The following is a 21,633-nucleotide window of genomic DNA, read 5'->3' on the forward strand; positions in this document are numbered from 1 at the left end:
CAATCCATAATAAACCATGATACACAGCTTCCAGAGAGGCAAGAAGATCAGAAGAGGCATGATGATGATACACTACATCCCTGTAGTCAAGAATCAGTAAAAAAAACTTACAGACACAAGCTTCTTCCTTGCGTTAAATGAAAAGCAAGGCTTATTTCTCAAATAAAATCCTAGCTGCTTCTTTAACTTTTGTCTCAAATAATTAATATGTGAATTAAAACGTAGTGTGTCATCAATTATGATGCCCAGGTACTTATATTCTGACACTAATGCGATCAGTCTCCCTTGCAGAGCTCAGAGAGCAATACAACCATCTAAAGAATTTCCAGAATTTGATAACCACATTAATTTTGTTATCAAACGCTGATTGTAAATCACCCAGAGCTTGTTGTTGTGTAGGAGCAGAACAACAGATGACAGTGTCGTCTGCATTCAAGTGGAACCTTGCATTTTCAATATTAACGTCTAGACAGTTTATATATATAGTAAATAATAATGGCCCCAATACAGATCCTTGGGGGACTCCCCTACCCACTTCAGATATAACCACAGGTCTATTTGTAGCAATAGCCAACAATACATTGTATGGATCAAAATTATACATTTCTCTTTTATGACAAAAATCATTAGGATATTAAGATCATGCTCCATGAAGATATTTAGTAAATTTCCTACCATAAATATATCAAAACTTCATTTCTGATTAGTAATATGCATTGCTAAGAACTTCATTTGAACAACTTTAAAGGAGATTTTCTCAATATTTAGATTTTTTTGCTCCCTCAGATTCCAGATTTTCAAATAGTTGTATCTCAGACAAATATTGTCCTATCATAACAAACCATACATCAATGGAGAGATTATTTATTCAGATGATGCATAAATCTCAATTTCCAAACAATGATCCTTATGACTGGTTTTGTGCTCCAGGGTCACATTTTTGAATATTTGCTCATTCCGACTCGTTTTGCCAGCATGGCTCACATTTATAAATGAAATAATGAAACAAATATTAACCTGGTCTGTGCAGGCCAAGTCTGCCGCTCAAAGAGCCGTGTGTTTTCGCTGCAGCTTTCCTCTGAAGCACGACGGTCTTTCCCAGAGAAGCCTGTGGTCCGCTCTGACTCCTGGGAATCCTCTTATTTTTCCCGGAGGACTGAATGGTGCTCCTGAAACACAAAGCAGGATGTTCAGCATGGATTTCTCCAAACAAAGCACTGGATCTTCATCAAAAACAACAACTGCAGCCTGCACAGAGGAGGCAATCCCAGAATGCACCTGAGGCTGTGCTGTGGGTTTGTGGGAAGGTTGATGGGTGTGGTGAGCAGCTCAGAGATCAGACCGCAGGCGTCACGCGCTCTCTGTTCATGATGCTCCTGAAGAAGCAGCCTAAACGCACACGGATCACATCAAGCACGCGTGAAAACCAGCGTATGTTAGTTGAGCACACGCACAATCATACCTGTCTCGCTCTTCTTTGGTTTTCTTGCTGGTTGCCAGATCTACAGAGGCTGGATTCTGCTGCAGGAATGAATTATTCAGAAGAATAACGTTACTAACAGGCTTTTGTGTAAAACTAAAACTCCAAGCTTCACTTAAAGACTTAAATACGTGTGGAAAAAGCTAGACAGTTTTTTAGTATAGAACTAAAGCTGCATAAAATATGTGTGGAAATTCACAGCACTGATCCGTTCACAGAAAGTGCTGGATTTAAGGTTTATAGCTGCAGTGTTCAGTCTCTAGATAATACTATGGCTGATAAAAAAAAAATATTTATTCTTAATTGTTATTAAATTTGATTTATACATTAAAAAAATCTATATTTATTATTATTTTTATTTATTTGAAAAGGGACAATTTTAACATAAATGTTTCCATTTCATGCATTGTGCCGAATTTAGCACATTTTATATGTAGATATTTTTATATTTTATTAATTAAATAAAGATTAAATTATATATTACAATTATTTAGATATTTTAATATTATTAATTATTTTTAATATGTAAAATATATAAAAACTACTTTTAAAATCTTTTTATTCTTCAAGGATGCATTAAACTGATCAAAAGTGACAGTAAAGATATTTGTTACAAAAGATTTGTTTCAAATAAATGCTGTTCTTTTGAACTTTGTTCATCTGTGAATCCTGAAAAATCAAATGTATCTCAGTTTCCACAAAAACATCAACTGTGTTCAACATTGATAATAATCAGAAATGTTTGTTGAGCAGTAAATCAGTATATTATTATGATTTCTGAAGATCATGTGACACTGAAGACTGCAGTAATGATGCTGGAAATACACAGAAATAAATTACAGTTTAAGATACACTGCAATAGAGAACAGTTATTTTAAATGATAATAATATTTCACAATATTACAGCTTTTATTGTATTTTTAATCAAATAAACGCAGCCTTGGTGAGCAATAAGAGACTCTTTGAAAAACATTAAACAAATCTTACCGACTCCAGACTTTTAAACAGAAGTTTAAGTATTTATAAAAATGTAAATATTCATATAATCAATGTTGAAATAAATATTAGCAACTGTTGGAGAATCCTAATTTATAACCCAACAGAAACAGGTTTTTCTCAAGATGAAGAAAGACTAAAAGGAAACTAAAAGGAATAATTGCAGTCTGGTTTGATCTGCAGCATCTCACATGTTTAGCTGGAGAGATGAAGGGTCTGCGCTCTTTCTCTCTCTTCTCTTCTCTCTGTTTTCTGTACTCCGTCAGTCGTTCTCTCTGTTTCCTCCTCATCCACCTCCTCAGATCCCTGCGCTCCTCCTCCATCATGGCTCCGCTCGGCTTGACCTCTGACCTGCCGCCACCACAGATACGCAGACCAATCAAATCAATCAATAAATATGTCACGCATCACTCACTGACCTACTTAGCCAATCATAACACAGATCAATTAGATCCAAACAGGGTAACTAAAACTATTCAAATCATTTTCGCTGACCGAAATAAAATAAAAAATCCAAACCTTATACTTTATTTCATTTTATCAAAATTTAGAGGTAATTTTTATTTTTCCATTTTCTTTTTAATTTTAGATAGCATTTTATTCATTTGTTGTGTGTTTATTAGTGACTATATAGGTTTTATTCATTTACTCTTCTTGTTTTCAGTTAATCAATAAAATGTTGATTAAAGTGAAAAAGAAAATAGAAAGATAAAAATTAAAATTAAAGTTAAAATAATTTTAAGTTTTATATATTTTATTTTCTAATTAGTGGCAACATAGAGACATATTTAAAATAACAATACATTTAATACAATTATTACAGTAGATTTTATTAATATTTTGAGTTAGGGTTTATTTTTCCATTATTCTTAAACATCTATATGTGTTCCTGCAGCACAAAAGCAGTCATGAGTAACACAGGTATATCTGTAGCAATAGCCAACAATACATTGTATGGATCAAAATTATACATTTCTCTTTTATGACACAAATCAAATCATCAATGGAAAGAGTATTTATTCAGCTTTCAGATGATGTATAAATCTCAATTTCGACAAATGTACACTTAAGACTGGTTTTGTGCTCCAGGGTCACATAGTTTTTTAGTTTTAATCATTTTAGGCTTTCAACTAAACAAAAAAATTATATTAAAACTTAAACTAATAAAAACATAAAAAACACACAAACAACAACAACAAATCAATAAAAAATGTTAACTAAAATTAGAAAGAAAATGGAAACTAATTCAAAATATTAAAATGGCAACTAACTAAAATAAAATTATTTTAAGCTTTGCATATTTTATTTTAGTTATTGGCAACATTTCTCATTTTGATTACTAAAATAAATAAAACAAACAAAATTAATAAAAATCATATAGACTAAAAAAAACTACAAAGCTAATAAAAATGTTAACAAAAATGAAACTTAATACAAAATATTACTAAAAACTATAATAGTATACTAAAACTACATTGCATCTGAGCAAAAACTGCTCAACTATGACTGTTTTTGATGAAAGAGACTTTGACTTACACCTTAAGAGGGAATAATACGTGCTATAACTCCTACAAAGGCGTATTAGGTTGCTTTAACCATCCTAGTGAGCTCACCTGCTCAGATGAAGTGTTCCTGATCGAGACAGATCCAGCGCTGATCGGGATAAAGCGCCGTCCCTGATTAACTCACACAAAATATCCTTCACATCACTGAGGCCGCTGACACCGAGAGTCTCCTCCTCCGGCCTGACGAGAAAAACACACAATAAAATCAGAACGACAAATACAGAGAAATCACTGTCAAAGAGTCCAATACTTCAGACTCACGTCACAGGATTCTCAAGCAAACACTCCGTCAGATCTGCAGGAAAAGAACCAGAGACACACACATCCATGACTTCAGCTGTAGGTGTGTGTGTGTGTGTGTGTGTGTGCGTGTGTGTGTGTGATACACGTCACTCACCAGGATCAGTATCTGGCTCACGCTGCTCCAGTTTCACTGAAAACAAACAGATCATGTTAAAGCAGGGACCTGACGAACCTACCTTTTAATACACAAAACCATGCAATGAACAGACTAATTTATTCATAAAGCACTTTAAAAACTACACAAACATGCTGTGCGTTTACAAGAAATTATGTTGTTCACATGGAATTTTTCATTTCAATTAAATTAATGTACTATATATTAGTTGGATAATGTTTTTTATTTAACATTTTGTATTTTTATGGGATTTTATGGTACTAAATTATATTAATGGAATAGTTATGATCCATTTATTACCTGTAAACCACTTTTTTGAGCATAAAATGAAATTTCCAACTCAAACGGTCATAAATCTTGAAAGCTTTGAAGCGCAGACTTAAGGTCATTGCACACCGAGTCTGAAATATTCATGTTTTTCCGGGGGGTTTTTCGTATTCCTCATTCTTTCCTATCAAAATGCTTGTTACGGATGCAAAAACACAGAACATCAAACCTTTTTTATGACATAGGAACATTTCAGAGGCAGTGTGTAAACGTGATTGACACAACATGAGGTCGCACAAAAACACTATTTTAAAACATTTAAAAGTCAGAAATCTAAAGTTGTGTTCAAAATTTGAGGTTGATATCTCAAAAAATGAGCTTTCAGTAAGGTTTTGTTCTGGCGCACTACCAAACGCTTCCCGTTCGTTTCCAATGTAGTCATTTTTGACCATGAATAATACGACTATTTGACAAGTTTGACTATTTTTCAGACAACCTTTTTAAATCATGTCCATGACTTCTGTATGCGTGTTCACTTAGCAAGTGCCAAATCCCTTATCAAGTTTCAAACATTCCGCAGAAGCAAAATAATAATAAATAAATAAAACGTTAATTTTTTCAGATAATAATAAAAATAATAATAAACATTTCTTGAACAGCCAATCAGCATATTAGAATGATTTCTGAAGGATCATGTGACTGGAGTAATGATGCTAAAAATTCAGCTTTGAAATCACAGGAATAAATTACATTTTAAAATGTATTCAAACAGAAAACAGTTATTTTAAATAGTAAAAATATTTCAATTTTACTGTTTTTTCTGTACTTTGGATCAAATAAATGCAGGCTTGGCGAGCAGAAGAGACTTCTTTAAAAAACATAAAAAATCTTACTGTTCTAAAACTTTTGACCGGTAGTGTATATTGCGATAATTGAGTATTGCGATTATATAACTATTGCAATTCGATATTACAAATTATTGTGTATTTTGTTTGCTTATTAAAGACTAGACAATGGAAAATAGTTGCTTATACCCTTAAAGAGACTGTATGTGATGAGCCATATTAACAAAAACAATGCATCTTTCTGAGCTTTTATTTCAGAAGCATACACATACACAGTTTATTTTAAAGTACCTTGAACCATGAAACCCTGAACTTGCACATGAATATAATAATCAAATGTTCAATCAAATGAGTAGAAAAAATACTTTCTGAAATAAAATAAAGTGCTATGCTACTTTGTATATCGTTTTAGTCATTTTTAAATCGTTTTAAAGAGTAGCTATAGTTAGGTAAAGCGATATTTTCTCCCACCCCTAATGAAAAGCCATGTTCTGTGAGCATGTGAGGAGAGATGATAATGTACCTGTGGGAGGAAAGCGCTCGTGATGGACTGAACTCCGGGTCAATACAGAAGAAGACAAAACCTCCTCATCTTGTCTCTCTGGGTCGGCCGTGGCTCCAAACCGATGCGGTGAAGGACCGTAACTCCTCACTGTTCACACATTCAGCAGAACTGTTAAACGGCCTGGTTTATTCTACTTTATTTCTCTATATAAAGCTACTGAAGTCGTCTCACCTTCTTGTGTGACTCTGAGAGAGCTGGACTGAGGTTTCTTCTCCATCACTGAAGGACTCAGCGTCTCAATAGTGTTCACCAGCTGAAGGAGAGCACAGTCAGAACTAGGGCTGCACCATTAATCGAATGCGATAGTCACGAGCATCTCGCCAGTAAAGCCGGTTCTGTGATTAGTAGTAAATCTCCATCACATGCTTTCAGATGGAGCGGCATTTACTACACAGAGCCGTAGCTCACTGACAAGCAACACAAATAGAAAACGATATCATCATGCGATTATGAAATAGAAGAAATCGTTCGCAATAATGACAGCTGTTTACGTAGCTTCTCAGTGAACTACGGTTCTGTAGTAAATGCTGCTCCTTCTGAAATCACGAGAAAATACCATCCCGTGTTATTTAATAACATGTTGTTGTTATGAGCTGGAGGATGAAGTAGGCAGGCAGGGAATGTGGATCTAAATACAGGCAGTTTAATATCGAAACAAGCACAAAGAAACAACCAAAACACGGGAGAAACAAGGAGCAGAACGACACCATAACATTCAGCAACTGACTAAGCACAAGTGAAACACAACACGGCAAAAAATGCTTTTCTTACAGAGATTTGTGTCTTGTTTCTGGCCAAAATATGTACAAATTCTTAAATCAAGAAGTAAAAATTACTGTCTTGTTTTCAGAAAAAACAAGACAAAATTAAGTGAATTTTTGCTTAGAACAAGCTAAATAATCTGCCAATGGGGTAAGCAAAATAATTGTTTTCTTTTTGAATTTGAATAACCCCATTGGCAGATTATTTAGCTTGTTTCAAGCAAAAACGCACTTATGTAATAAATGAACGTAAAGAGTTGAGAATGAAAATAATACACGTGTAACGGTAAGTGTGGCTCTTAAAGTGACAGCGGGCTAATATTCCTGCTGCTGACTGTGTGCTTAATATTAATCAAACAACAAAAGACAAATTCAAAAGCACACACTGCTCTTGAGTGAAGGACTTTTGTAGCTTTAATAAGAAACAAAGAAAGTTTCATTCTTACAGTGAAGACTATGCAGTTTTATTTTACATTTGATTATTCATTTCTGTAGTAGGCTGTTAACTTCTTGAGACTTACATAAAAAACATTAAAAGCACAGTTTGATTCATTTGTATCTTTTTATTCTATTGCATTTGTCCTTTGCTTTTTTTATTACTGGCAGTTTAATTATTTTCAATAATTTTGAGGACTTTTGTTTGTTTTGTTTTTTGGGCAGTGTGAACATGACACTTTATTTCTCATAAAATTGTAAATGCAACAGCCAACTTGAGTCAACTTGTTTGTTGCTATTTGTCTGTGTGGTGTGGATTGGCCTTTAAAGTAGTACAATCCCGCAGGAAAACCATGGACTTGGCAACACTGGTCGTAGTCGTGTGTTTATTAGTTACCCTGAATCAATGAAAGCAGTTAAAGCTATATTAAAGCTTTTTATCCAGCTGGCGCTATCGGGATTTCCTGGTTCTTCTGCGGGGCGTATTTGAGAGGAGAGGTATCCAAGTCGCAACATCTAGCTACTGGGGTGCCTCAGGGCTCAGTTCTTGGACCACTTCTCTTTTCTGTCTACATGGCATCACTAGGTTCTGTCATTCAGAAACATGGCTTTTCATATCACTGCTATGCTGATGACACTCAACTCTACCTCTCATTCCATCCTGATGATCCGACGATAGCTGCTCACATCTCAGCTTGTCTAACAGACATTTCTTGATGAATGAAGGACCATCACCTTCAACTCAACCTAGCTAAGACAGAACTGTTTGTGGTTCCAGCAAACCCATCGCTTCATCACAAATTCACCATCCAGATTGGCACATCAACCATCACTCCTTCAAAAACAGCCAGAAACCTTGGAGTTGTGATTGATGATGAGCTGAATTTCTCAGACCACATTGCTAAAACTGCCCAGTCCTGCATATGGTCTTTATTCAACATCAAGAAGATCAGGCCCTTTCTTTCAGAACATGCTTCACAACTCCCTGTTCAAGCTCTTGTTCTGTCCAGGCTGGACTATTGCAATGCTCTCTTGGCAGGTCTTCCAGACAGTTCTATCAAACCTCTACAATTAATCCAGAATGCCACTGCCAGATTCATTTTAATGAGCCAAAAAGAATGCACGTCACACCTCTGTTCATCAGTTTGCACTGGCTACCAATAGCTGCTTGCATAAAATTAAAGGCATTAATGCCTACAAAACCAGCTCTGGCTCTGCATCCCTTTACCTAAATGCATTACTTCAGAATTATGTGCCTCTAGAAGCTTGCATTCTTTCGACGCATTATTGTTCATCCCAAAGAGGCACAAAATCACTTTCACAGACTTTTTCATTAACTGTTCCCATCTGGTGACCTGCCCAACTCAATCTGAGCAGCTGAGTCCTTACCCATCTTCAAGAAACGGCTAAAAACACATCTCTTCCATCTTTATTTGACCCTCGAACTCTAGCACTCTCTGTTCTAATTCTGTTTTATCTATCTGTCTTCTTTGTATCTATCTGACCCTCTAACACTACTTGTTTTCATTATAAAAACAAAAAACACTTTCTATGTGCACTGCGTTAAGCTAACCGAGACTTGTCACAGCGCTTGTATACTGTCGCTCTTTTGTTGGTTTTGATTGCTTCTATTTTCCTCATTTGTAAGTCACTTTGGATAAAAGCGTCTGCTAAATAATTAAATGTAAATATTTGGAGTTTGATGGAGATTTACTACTGATCACAGAACTGTGCTTCACAGACAAGATGTGCATGAATATCGCAGCTTTTGTCTAATCGCGATTACATTGCGATTTATCGTGCAGCCCTAGTCAGAGCGTTTCCCATGGTGCAGCTCATCAGCAGTCTTACCAGTCTGGTGTTGGCGAACTCTCGGTCGATGTGATCGGCGATGCTCTGCAGTCTGAGCAGCTGAGCATCCATCTCTGACAGCTGCGCTGAGATCTGACTCCTGGACATCAGCAGCCGGTCCAGAGCGCATGGAGGAGACGCTCGAATGCCCGTCAGGACGCTCAGAGTCACGGGGTCTCCGCCGAGAACGGCTTCAGGAGACACGCACACTACGGAGGGACCTGCAGGAGGACCAGACCAGTTAGTCTAGACAGTAGAAGTGTAACGGTACACAAACATGACGGATTGGTATGTGCCTCCCTGAAATACCCAGCCGCTCAAACGTTTGGGATCAGTAGACTTATGTTTTTAAAGTCTCTTCTGCTCAACAAGGCTGCATTTATTTGAACAAAAATACAGAAAAAAACTGTAATATTGTAAAATGTTATTACAATATAAAATAATGATTTCTATTTTAATTTACTTTAAAACATAATTTATTTCTGTGACGCATTACTCCAGTCTTCAGTGTCACATGATCCTTCAGAAATCATTCTAATATACTGATTTATTATTAGAATTATCTATGTTGGCAACAGTTGTGCTGCCAAATATTTTTTTGGAAACTGCTGTACTTTTTTCAGGATTTTTTTGATGAATCAAAAGTAAAAAAAGAACAGCATTTATACAAAATATAAATCTTTGCTATCACTTCTTATCAATTTAACACATCCTTGCTGAACAGAAGTTTTAATTTCTTTCAAAAAAAGAAAGAATAAAAATTCTCTGACCCCAAACTTTTGAACGGTAGTATATATTGTTAAAAATATTTATATTTTAAATAAATGCTCTTGTTTTTCACTTTTTATTCATCAAAGAATCCTGAAAAAAAGTATCACAGGTTCCAAATTAATATATGAAGCAGCACAACAGTTTCAACATTGATTATAAATCAGTATATTATAATGATTTCTGAAGATCATGACACTGAAGACTGGAGTAATGATGCTGAAAATACAGCTGCAGATCACAGAAATACATTACAGTTTAACACATATTCACATAGAAAACAGCTGTTTTACATTCTAATAATATTTCACAATTTTACATTTTCTTACATTTTATATGTTTAATTTTTTTTAATGACAAATATGACGCAGAGCAGCAACTCTATAAATGCAGTTATGCCCTAAAACTCAAGATACTGGTGCAAAAATGCCCCTGTATGTGTTTTTGTCTCATATTTATATCATATGATAACACAGGAGCAGGGAAGCAGTAGGCTATCACACGAGTGCTGATTTTGTCCCAAATATCACAAGTTTAAATGTGATTTTATACAACAGTTCAGTAAATAAGAAGTTGATATTGTGTTATATTTTAAACACAATATTATGTTTTTGCTCAATTTGGCAAAGAATATATTTCCTTTAAAGCCACAGCACAATTGTTGTGTCTGTGAGCAACACAGCGGTGTTTAGTTTCCGAATGAATCCGCGTTTTGAACGAATCGTGTGAATCAATGATTCAAAGAGAGAGCCTCTGCTGTCAATTATTACTGAAATATTAAATTATATTTTAGGTCAAATGCCAAAACCATTTGCCAATCTCTGCACTGAAAGATGGTTTTATTAGTGCTTCTCCATGTAAAATAGCAGTGTACCTGGGTTCTCTCCAGCCAGAGTGAAGTGCTCAGAGTTGTCAGGGGCGGGGCTTAAGTCAGGTTTGTGGGCGGGGTTTACGACAGACGCCGCTAGTAGGTGGAGCTGAGCAGATGAGGGCGGCGACGGAGGCAGATTCTGAAGGAGAGAGTCGTCTGTCAGATCGATCACGTTAATGAACCGTCGTCCCTCGGGATTCTGCAATAACAGAGATGATCCAAACTCTCACTCTCAAACGGTTCAAGCATTATTAGATTAGAATATGGTTTTAATTGCAGCGTTTCCCTACAAGATCTGCGTTAGACTCCGCAGGGCTTCTGTTCTCCGGATATGATGATTTTTCTTTAGAGTAGTGAAGATTCAAGAAAACATCAGGAGGAACTACAGGAGCAGCATCTATCAGCCCTCCTCCAGCTGTGGAGAAACACATCAGACGTGCAGCAACATACACAAATAATGAGATAAATAATGCTGCAAACTACACTAAATATTCCTTTATTCTCCATGATTTTCTATTGCTGATTGTTTTCATCATCCGATAGCATGCATCAGTGTTATTTTCACAGTGTATCACTGATATTAGAGTATTTATTAACATTTTACATTTTTATAATTAGTTTGTTCCATTTTCATTTAAATTTAAAGTTTTAATAAATTTGTTATGTTTTTATTATTTTAATTTTTTAATGTCTATATAGCTCTTATTTTTATTTCAGTTTTATTTTTTTCAGTACTTCAAATTTAAATAATATAAACAATTTAATTAAATATTTAAAATATTTTGTGTGTGTGTGTGAGATTTTTATTTGTTTATTTTTTCAGGGAAATTATGCTAAATTATCAATTTTCTGTCGCTTATTTTTTTCTTTAGTAAAGACCATCTTCGTTTCTTTAATTTAATTTGTTTATGATGCTTATAGAAAAAAACTGTTTCTAATGCAACAAAAATTTGAACCCTTTTGCAATGTTTAAAAAAAGTTATGTTATTAAAAGTTTATTTACTAGCTAAAAATGCGATTTTAATTTTGATGCATCTCAAGTGCTCATTTTGGACCCAGATTAATCTCATGAACTCACGAGCAGATGGCATGCTGGGAGATGAAGGCAGCTGGACAGAAACGGCTTTATCTGTGATGGAGCGAGGTGGTTCTGGAGTAAACAAAGGCAGAAGTTACATCAGTGAAGTTAAAGTGTGTGATCTCAGTGATCTGACCACAGACCTGCTTCAGTGTTTGTCCAGGCGTCCTGGATCTCAGGAGGAGTCTTCTGCGTGGAGGCGAACGCATGCAGCTCAGCCGAGGTGATGTAAGCCTTCTCCAACAACCGCTGTCCCGACAACTCCGAGTCAAAGCAGCCTGAGCACAGAGACATGTACATTTCATCTACAGCTGAAGAAAATAAGAAAGACAGGCAGAGTTTGGGGAAGCAGTGCTGGTCTTGTTTACTAAAACTGCTTTCAGTAACTGAAATAATGCTTAAATTACATTTAAATAAATAAATAAATAAATAACCCCAACTTCAAAATTTGAAATGTTGCCTAAACTAAACTAAAAAAAATTATAAAACATATTTAAGGTATAAATATTCCTCACTTTAGATGAGCTCTCACAAACAGACATCTGGCAACTACTAAATGTTTTATAACTACCTGATTTAATCATGAATTAATGCAGGAATATATTAATAAAGCATTTATTAACATACTGAGCAACTATTATCATGTGTCTAAATAATAAGATTCATAAATGTATATTTAAATAGATAATTAATCATTTACTTACACTTTCTAAATGATCTTATGAACCACTGACAACTAAATAACTGGTTTGTAAATAACGTAATAATTTAGAAATTATAAATTGATTGTTAATAAAGTATGAAAACACAATTATTAAACATTATAGATATGCTCAAGAAAAACTCATTTACAAGCTCTATTTATAAACGGCTTACTAATGACTATTAATGATGAAACAATGCTTTATAAAGGATGAACTGACTATTAATGATTCATAGCGCAGTTATTATAAAGTGTTACCTAAAAGATAACATACACATTTATATACACATACATGCATACATACATAACTCACAGACATACACACATATATGTAAATTTAGCGACTAACTGAAATAAAAAACAAGTTAAATTTGAAATATTAAAATGACTAAACCTGAAATAAAAAGAAATTAAAACTAAATAGACATCAAAGCAATTTCTAAAATTAAAAAATGTAATTGAAATATAAAATTAAAAGCTGGATCCCAATATTAAGAAATACTACAAAAGGAATATAAATAATGTTAAACTAGCACTCATATTTCCTCACCTGAAGGAAAGGTGTAACCCTCGTTCTGATCTGGTACGTCTTCTGCAGGCTGAACAGAACAAAAGATGATTGTGATTATACTGTACGTGACTGAAAGGAATAGTTCATCAAAAACACATACAGTTTTGGGACCCAGAGACGTCTGTAGCTCCTCCGGAGGAATGATGGAGTCCTCTGGTCTGAAAGTGACTGCAATCTTCTTCTTCTCCTCTCTCCTCTTCCGTCTGAATGAGACAAGGCCAGAATATTTTTAAAAACCTAATATGTGTCTCTGCAGCACAAAAGCAGTCATGAGTAACACAGGTATATCTGTAGCAATAGCCAAAAATACATTGTATGGATCAAAATTATACATTTCTCTTTTATGACAAAAATCATTAGGATATTAAGATCATGTTCCATGAAGATATTTAGTAAATTTCCTGCCGTAAATATATCAAAACTTCATTTCTGATTAGTAATATGCATTGCTAAGAACTTCATTTGAACAACTTTAAAGGAGATTTTCTCAATATTTAGATTTTTTTGCTCCCTCAGATTCCAGATTTTCTAATAGTTGTATCTCAGCCAAATATTGTCCTATCATAACAAACCATACATCAATGGAAAGATTATTTATTCAGCTTTCAGATTTCATAATCGACCCTTATGACTGGTTTAGTGCTCTGGGGTCAGATTTGTTAATGGTCTGTATGCGGTCAGACGTGTGGTTTCGAGCCGCTCACCTCTTGATGGATGGGCAGCTTGTGCTCTTGTTCTCCAGAACAGGGTCAGTCTTTAAGAGCTGTAGTCTGGTCTGGGCGCTCGTCTGCCTCGCTGCGGTCCATCTCAACAGCTCTTGCAGCGGGATGAGACGAGGTGTTCGTACCGGAGCCCTGCTGAAGCACTGAACCTGCACAAACACACAGGAACGCACCACAAAATCAATGTGCTTTTGATCAAAATCTCACATGCATCACAGCTCTTCTGCTGAGAATCACTCACCAAGTGCACAAGAGTGAAAATACATTACTGAATGTGTCGCACTTATAGATATGAATATTACAGTGAAGTGTAATTATCAGAATCATTCATTAATTAAAGAATGGAATTCTTAAGTTTCAGTTGTTTGTTGTCTTATTGTTGAGTCAAAAGGAACATTTTTCAAAAGGAACATGCATTTCTTTAGTATTTTAAGATGAAAATTAATAATTTACTGTTTAATCACACTATTAGTGATATTCCTATTTTTATATTCTTTGTTAAAATGATACCAAACTTTTGTATATACACCTCTGCATGTGGGTATGGGAAGCTTTTTAATTTGGGTAGGCCAAATGCAGGCGGAATTCCCCAAAATAGCCCCAGAGCTTAAGGGCTTAAAGTGTTTTGGAAATCATATATATTTATAAGGATATTTTTAACCTTAATTAAAGAATGGAAAGAACAGTCTGGTGTTTGAGTTAATCTATAAATCTATAAATATTTATAAAATATATTATACAAAATTAAAAGTATTTTGATAATTTATATTCTTTACTGCTGAGAGTAAATAAATATTATTTAATTAATTATTTAGTAAATATTATTTAAAATTATTATTATCATCATTATTATTACTATTATATTCAGTTATACTAAACATATTATTATACAAAGTTATAAAATTCAATATAAAAGTTATGAGTATATATGTGATTACTGGAGTAAATAGTTAAGTATTTCTATAACAGTCTAGTTAGTTAATCTAATGGTATTGAGTTGGAGACTCACAGCGGCGGGTGGATCAGGCTCTCTGTGCAGCAGCTGAATTCTGGGATAGTGGCCCAGACTGGGCGGTTTTGCTGTGGTGGATTGTGGGATGTGCGGCTGGATCTCCGGGTGAAAGCGCAGCAGAGGAAGAGCAGGAGCGGGAGGCTGAGCTCGGCGCGTCTGAAGGAGAGATGGAGGAGCCACTGATGCTGCTCGCCGGACGCAGGAGGGGTCAGACTGAGCGGGGGGGAGGTTCCCACGAGATGAAGTGAGGTCTGGACCCCAGGCCTCCCTCACAGGAGCAGGAGCACGCAGCTGCAGGAGTCTGAGTCTGTGTGTTACTGGAGCTTCAGAGACGCCGCTGGAGGACGCCTGGTTATCAGCGGTGCTCAGAAGCCCCCGGGACGTCGGGATCAGACTCCGGCCCTGAGATCCACCGTCCTCCGGCGGCCAGTCTGACCGAATGCTCAACTGCTGGACTTCCTGTGACAGATTCAAGTCAAATATCAGTCACTATATATAGTTGAGTGTACAATTTCCTGCTTATGATAGGACTATTCACAAATAAAGAAATATTCAATCAATAAATACATATATTTATTAATAATATTAATTTAAATTAATATTATAGTAATACTAATATAATTAATACAATATTTGTGTTAACTAATAATAAATTAAATTAAATTAATTTAGTTATTATTATTAGTTATTATTACTATTATTATTGTTCAATATTACTGATAAATAAATGATTTATATTGTTATTGATCAATTTTATTATTTTTTGGCATCTACCAACAATTTCTATTCTTTTGACTGGTTATTAAAAGTTCTTTTAAAAAAGTCAAATTAAAGTAAACAGAGTACAAAGTTAAAAGGTCATAAAAAAGGTCAAACAATTAAACATTTTAATACCATTTAAATCGTTTTAAAAGGTAGTTTCAAAATGTATGGACAGCTTTCTCCGTTTTCTGTTTTCAGATATTTTTATGAATTTTGAGTATATATTCTTATAGCTTTATGTCCAAAAAAACATTCATATGTAAAATACATATATAACTATTACAAATCATTTTTATTAGTGGAAATAAAGCTGAAATGAAGTCAAATATAAATGTATGAAAAACATAAACTACAACTTAATTTAAAAAAAATAAGAAAATTTTTAAATATTTTTAAAAAACAAAACCTGAAAAAATTACAAAAGCACATAAAATTACTCAAATTTAAACTAAAATTAAAAATGAAATATGAAAATATAAAAATAACATTCAAAAAATATTATTAAATACCATTTTTACCAAGTAATGAATACTAACATAACACCAATATTATTGATTTAATTACTAATATTACCTGAGGTTTGCAGGTTGGGTTTCTCTGTTCCATCTCATTACGTGGATCCAGATTCGCAGGATGTAAATCCTGGTTGTTATTAACCCTCTCCGGTCCGGTGGCTGGTGTTGGGAGGCTGGTATCATCACATGCAGTGTGCTGGGCATTCTGGGTAATACAGACGGGCTGAGACTGGCACTGGGCAGGTCTGGCAGCGGTCTGTGGTAAAACGGCACTGGACTGAAGCACGCTGGCTCCAGACAGCGGCAGGTTTGAGAAAGATGCTCCAACAACCTGCATGAGACTCATGAAGTTGATTTGCTGCAGCTGAAACAGAAGGAAACCGGGAACTATAAATGTGTGGGCACTGAAACATTCATATCAGTGTTTCCTATTAATTACTTGGAAAAAAGATTTCATCTGTCCCGCCACACTTTCATAACGAGCCGAAAATACTTTTACACATCTCACAATTATATAAAAGATTTAGATTTATTGTTGTTTGTTGTTTTTTGTGCTAATGACTGATGTCAAACGATTCTCTTTAACAACTCTTTATTAATTATTATTAATAAATATATTTTAATTAATTAATTATTCATAAATAAATACTGACAAATTACAAATAATCCTTTTTTACAAATACAAATTTATTATTAATAAATAAATAGTACTGATAAATAAAAATGCTATTATTATTAAATAAATAATATGATTTATTAAATCATTTTCAAAAATTAATACATATACAATATTGATCAAAAAAAATCTATCATATTGACACATTGTTATTATTGCTAAATTATAAATATATAATAAATATATAATATTGATGAATAAATTATATTGACCAATAAATAACACAAATGGTCTAACATTGTGTTTTGTGCCATTATTTAGGCAAAGTATTTCAAACAATTCTCTTTAACATCTCTTTTTTATTTATTAATTATTATTAATAATAATAAGTTATTATTATTATAAATGTTATAGATAATATATACAAATGTAATCATTATTTACAAATAAAAAATCATCATTAAAAAAATAATTTATATATTATTGTTAATAATTGATATATTGATTAATAAAAAATAATATTGATAAATTATTATTACTATCATTATTTCTAAATATATATATAAATTGACTAATTATTGTTGACATGTTTGTAAACCTGTTTTCACAGAAACTGAAGTTTTCCAACAAAATTAGAAATTAAGAACAAAGTATTGTTATTTTCTTATTGTTATAGTATCGTGAAATATTGACTTTTCATTGATTTTGCAGTGCAGTTGTATTACAATAGTTGAATGTTATTATTTGTATTAGTTCTATTTTTACTCTCAGTCGCTGCGTTCTTCGGTTGAACTCCTACAGTGCAGCAGATTGATGCTTTTAACATGAAAAAACACTAAATTGTCCAACAATGTTTGGCAGAATCGTGTGGGCCAGCGGTTCTCAGACTGGGGTACGCAAACATAATTCTGAGTTTTGGCATTCATTTAATTGTACCCCAACTTAAAGTAACATTAAAACCGAGCATGTATTTCTGACAAGCAACACAGCATAATGGGAGTACATGATATCCAATCAGCTTAGCTCATGTAGGTCAAAACTGACTGTATTCCCACAAACAGCGAGCGTGTGATAGGATGCCCGCTGAACAAACCGTGCTGCTATCTTTAAAGCAGATCCTCACTTAATAGCATGAAGAGCACATATTGACACGGACTGTCCCTTGAGATCCATAAACTCTCTTCGATACAGATACACTCTGGGCGAGTTATTGTTTTCATGTTTAAAATACCATCAAGAATGCAAATTTCCCTGGATATCCAAACGATGACAAATGTGACATTCATTTTTACAACAGTTCAACAAAAAAGGTAATATTAAGTGAACATTTCACATTTTAAATGTAGCCCATATTTTAAACACAATATTGTTTGTTATATTTTGCAACGAAATAATAATAGTTCCAACGAAATCTGTATCATCTGGTGTGCGTCTCCAAGCAACATACAGCAGTGTTTCATTAGTGAACGAACCAGAGAGTCAGTGATTAATAACCCATCCATAACTACAGCAGCTTCGCTACTGAATGAATGAATGAATGAATGGCGTGACGCCTGGCTCATTAAACAGTGACTTGCCGCCACCTACTGGTTGTTTTATTTTTAAATCTACAAGTATCACTAAGATTTGCCATGATTTGTTGCTTTATTATATTACAGTTTTTCTTGATGGCTAAAACACTATAACCAGGTTTTTTAACTAAAATTTCAAAACCATAAAGCATTTTTAAAAAAGCACACCCATTTCCCTGAACTATAAACACTATTCCCTGCTTTAACACATGAGTCAGATTCGGTGAACTGTTCCTGCAAAACTCTACACAAATCCTTCATTTGTCAGTGTTTACACCATGTGCTCATTTAGACAGCACTAGCATTCAATAATGTTCACTCAAGTCTGAGCTCAATTAGCACACAATTACCCGAGAGGAAACACTGGGAGTCAACATTGATCACACAGAGAAGGAAGAGGAAGAGGAGGAGGAGGTGTAGGGACTAGAGAAAGAAATGAAGGAAGAGGAAGAGTAGGAGGCGGAGAGGGAGTACAGAGAGGAAGAGGAGGAAGAGGAGGAGGAGGTGTAGGGACTAGAGAAAGAAATGAAGGAAGAGGAAGAGTAGGAGGCGGAGAGGGAGTACAGAGAGGAAGAGGAGGAAGAGGAGGAGGAGAAAGAGGTGGAGGAGTACGGAGAGGAAGAGGAGGAGGTGTAGGGAGTAGAGAAAGAAATGAACAAAGAGGAAGAGTAGGAGGCGGAGAGGGAGTACAGAGAGGAAGAGGAGGAAGAGGAGGAGGAGAAAGAGGTGGAGGAGTACGGAGAGGAAGAGGAGGAGGAGGAGGTGTAGGGAGTAGAGAAAGAAATGAAGGAAGAGGAAGAGTAGGAGGCGGAGAGGGAGTACAGAGAGGAAGAGGAGGAAGAGGAAGAGGAGGAAGAAAGTTTGAGAAGCTCTGCTGTGGGCGACACTGCGTGGGTTTGCTAAACAGGGATGTGATGAAGAGGCTCAGACGCACCTGCACGAGTCTGAAGAGCTCGTCCTGCAGCAGCTGTCTGACGGGGTCTGTGTGTGTTTGGGGTTCACTGCGAGGTGTTTCAGTGCCGAGGCTCATGGGCCTGTCTGTCCGCTGAACGCCGACTGAAGCGGAGAGCTCGGGTCTGAGAGAGAAGCAGCACAGACGATTTCAGAGAAACACACTGAGAGGGGATGCAACGATATCAAAATCTCACCACACCATATAATTGAGATATGAAGTCCACCATACAATATATTTGAGAAAAAAATGAAAAAAGACAAATGAAGAATTGGGGGAAAAAAACTTACATTTTGTACATTTTAAAGTGAAATTATTCTATTTAAAGCACTTTGAGAGTTGAAACTGAAGAGCTGCAGCCGTGTTCTTAACTAAGAAACAGTGAATTGACTTGTAGCTGAACTTTAAAGGAGACTCAACTCTCTTTTTATTTGTGATCTACTGTCTCAGTCTAAATTACATCCACACTGCTGATTTAAGAAGACAATATAATAATAATAACCATGACAGTAATAGCCATATAAAACAATTGCCCTGTAAAATAAATATATATATAATATTATTTCTGCTTTACACTACAGAAGGGAAATTCCAAAACGTCTTTCCTAATTTCTACACTTCGAGAGATATTGTGAGTTTGGACTGCATTTAAACCGCTCGCTGTCAGTAATTCATGCTGTACTTTAAGCTTTTATTTTGAAGGAACTCCAGCTTCAGAGAAAACAAAAACCCGTCTCACTACAAATCTAGTGAACCGCTGTAATCATCTGCAGCTGAAATAAAGCAGAACTTTGTTCCCAAACGTGTGCTAAACTCCCAGCAGTGACTGCATTCATTCATTCTGAGACGCAGAAAACACCGGATCAGCAGCTGATCGTCTGAACCAAGTGCAGCTTCGCTTTAAAACACTCAGACACACTTGAAGAAGAGACTATATTGTGCTTTCGCTTCGAGTTTGTTTGACAGATACTGACCCAAAACACCACTTTAAACACCTTTTAGAATAAGAAGTTTAAATATATAAATAAACTACACTTTTTGCCCAGAATACCGATCGCTTCATATCGTCATGTGACCACGATAATATCCAGACAGTTTTGCTATCGCGCTATCGTTACATCCCTAGCAGAGAGTCAGTCTGTACGGCGGAGAGATGGTCTTCACCTGTCCAGCGGCGCACAGGAGACGTGTTTTCCCTCCGATCTGAAATGAGATCAGACAAACACAACACACACAGACGAGTGTAACATGAGCGCATGAGGTTTGTTTAGCGTCTTCATGACCACCGAACCACCTGAGACTAAACCACTCAAAACAAGCTTTCAATGAAAGACAGGCTCTTCATATGTAAGTGAAGAGCATGGAGCATGTGTGAAGGGTTAAAGCTGACAGGCACAGACTCACTGTGACTGTGATGAGTGTTGATCTGTGTCCGGACGCTGTAGATCAGCCAGTGTTAATGCCTGCACAAACATCAGCAGAGCTCGTTTACATCCGGATCTGACACGGACTACAGTCTCTGTAGAGTTACATTAGTGTCTCACAGCTAATCAACTGGATAACTGTTCATTATCCTGAATATGATGTGGCTTTTGGCAACTAACTACCCAACTAAATAAATACATACATATATTAATAATATTGCATAATTATAATAACAATTATTGTTGATAAGTAATTATATTTTAATAAATAAATTAGTACCGATAAATAATGACAAATAATCATTATTGACAAAGAAATTATTATTATAATTATTATTATTGTTTAGTGCGGTCAAACGATTAATCTCGATTAATCGCATCCAAAGTAAAAGTTTTTGTTTTCATAATATATGTGTATTGTGTATATTTATTATGTATATATAAATGCACACACATACAGTATATATTTTGAAAATATTTACATGTATTTATTTATGTTCATATAATTTATATTTTATATAAATATATTATATAAACATAACATTTTTCTTAAATATATACATGCATGTGTTTGTATTTATATATACATAAACATATATACAAACATATATTATGTACACAAAAACCTTTATTTTGGATGCGATTAATCCTTTGACAGCACTATTATTAGTATTATTATTAATAATAATAAATATTAATAATATAAATATAATTTATACATAAATATTGTTAAATAACTAATTAACCACTAATAACTTTTATTACAATGCATTATTAAATAAATTATTATTAAATCAATATTATTGATAAAGGAAAGACGATTAATAATAAATGAATACATATTACTGATGAATAAATATTGATTTAAGTATAAATGTTATGATG

General features: G+C 34.7%; 1 protein-coding gene across 1 annotated transcript in view; it reads right to left on the bottom strand.

The window, feature by feature from the left end:
- cplane1 (ciliogenesis and planar polarity effector 1) overlaps positions 1 to 21,633 on the bottom strand; it is a 52,302-nt gene that overhangs the window by 4,569 nt on the left and 26,100 nt on the right. The window contains exons 30-51 of the mRNA XM_079407590.1: positions 20,729 to 20,787; positions 20,489 to 20,527; positions 19,307 to 19,448; positions 16,244 to 16,549; positions 14,906 to 15,367; positions 13,879 to 14,045; positions 13,275 to 13,377; positions 13,154 to 13,202; positions 12,044 to 12,178; positions 11,901 to 11,972; positions 11,113 to 11,237; positions 10,826 to 11,021; positions 9,184 to 9,404; positions 6,308 to 6,389; positions 6,095 to 6,223; positions 4,439 to 4,474; positions 4,303 to 4,336; positions 4,090 to 4,221; positions 2,668 to 2,827; positions 1,463 to 1,521; positions 1,279 to 1,389; positions 1,018 to 1,169 (exon numbers count right to left, since the gene is read on the bottom strand). Coding sequence (XP_079263716.1) covers positions 1,018 to 1,169; positions 1,279 to 1,389; positions 1,463 to 1,521; positions 2,668 to 2,827; positions 4,090 to 4,221; positions 4,303 to 4,336; positions 4,439 to 4,474; positions 6,095 to 6,223; positions 6,308 to 6,389; positions 9,184 to 9,404; positions 10,826 to 11,021; positions 11,113 to 11,237; positions 11,901 to 11,972; positions 12,044 to 12,178; positions 13,154 to 13,202; positions 13,275 to 13,377; positions 13,879 to 14,045; positions 14,906 to 15,367; positions 16,244 to 16,549; positions 19,307 to 19,448; positions 20,489 to 20,527; positions 20,729 to 20,787 — 2,971 coding nt within the window. The remainder of the gene's footprint in view (positions 1 to 1,017; positions 1,170 to 1,278; positions 1,390 to 1,462; positions 1,522 to 2,667; positions 2,828 to 4,089; positions 4,222 to 4,302; positions 4,337 to 4,438; positions 4,475 to 6,094; positions 6,224 to 6,307; positions 6,390 to 9,183; positions 9,405 to 10,825; positions 11,022 to 11,112; positions 11,238 to 11,900; positions 11,973 to 12,043; positions 12,179 to 13,153; positions 13,203 to 13,274; positions 13,378 to 13,878; positions 14,046 to 14,905; positions 15,368 to 16,243; positions 16,550 to 19,306; positions 19,449 to 20,488; positions 20,528 to 20,728; positions 20,788 to 21,633) is intronic.

Source organism: Barbus barbus, assembly GCF_936440315.1.
Source record: "Barbus barbus genome assembly, chromosome: 45".
Taxonomy (NCBI): Eukaryota; Metazoa; Chordata; class Actinopteri; order Cypriniformes; family Cyprinidae; genus Barbus; species Barbus barbus.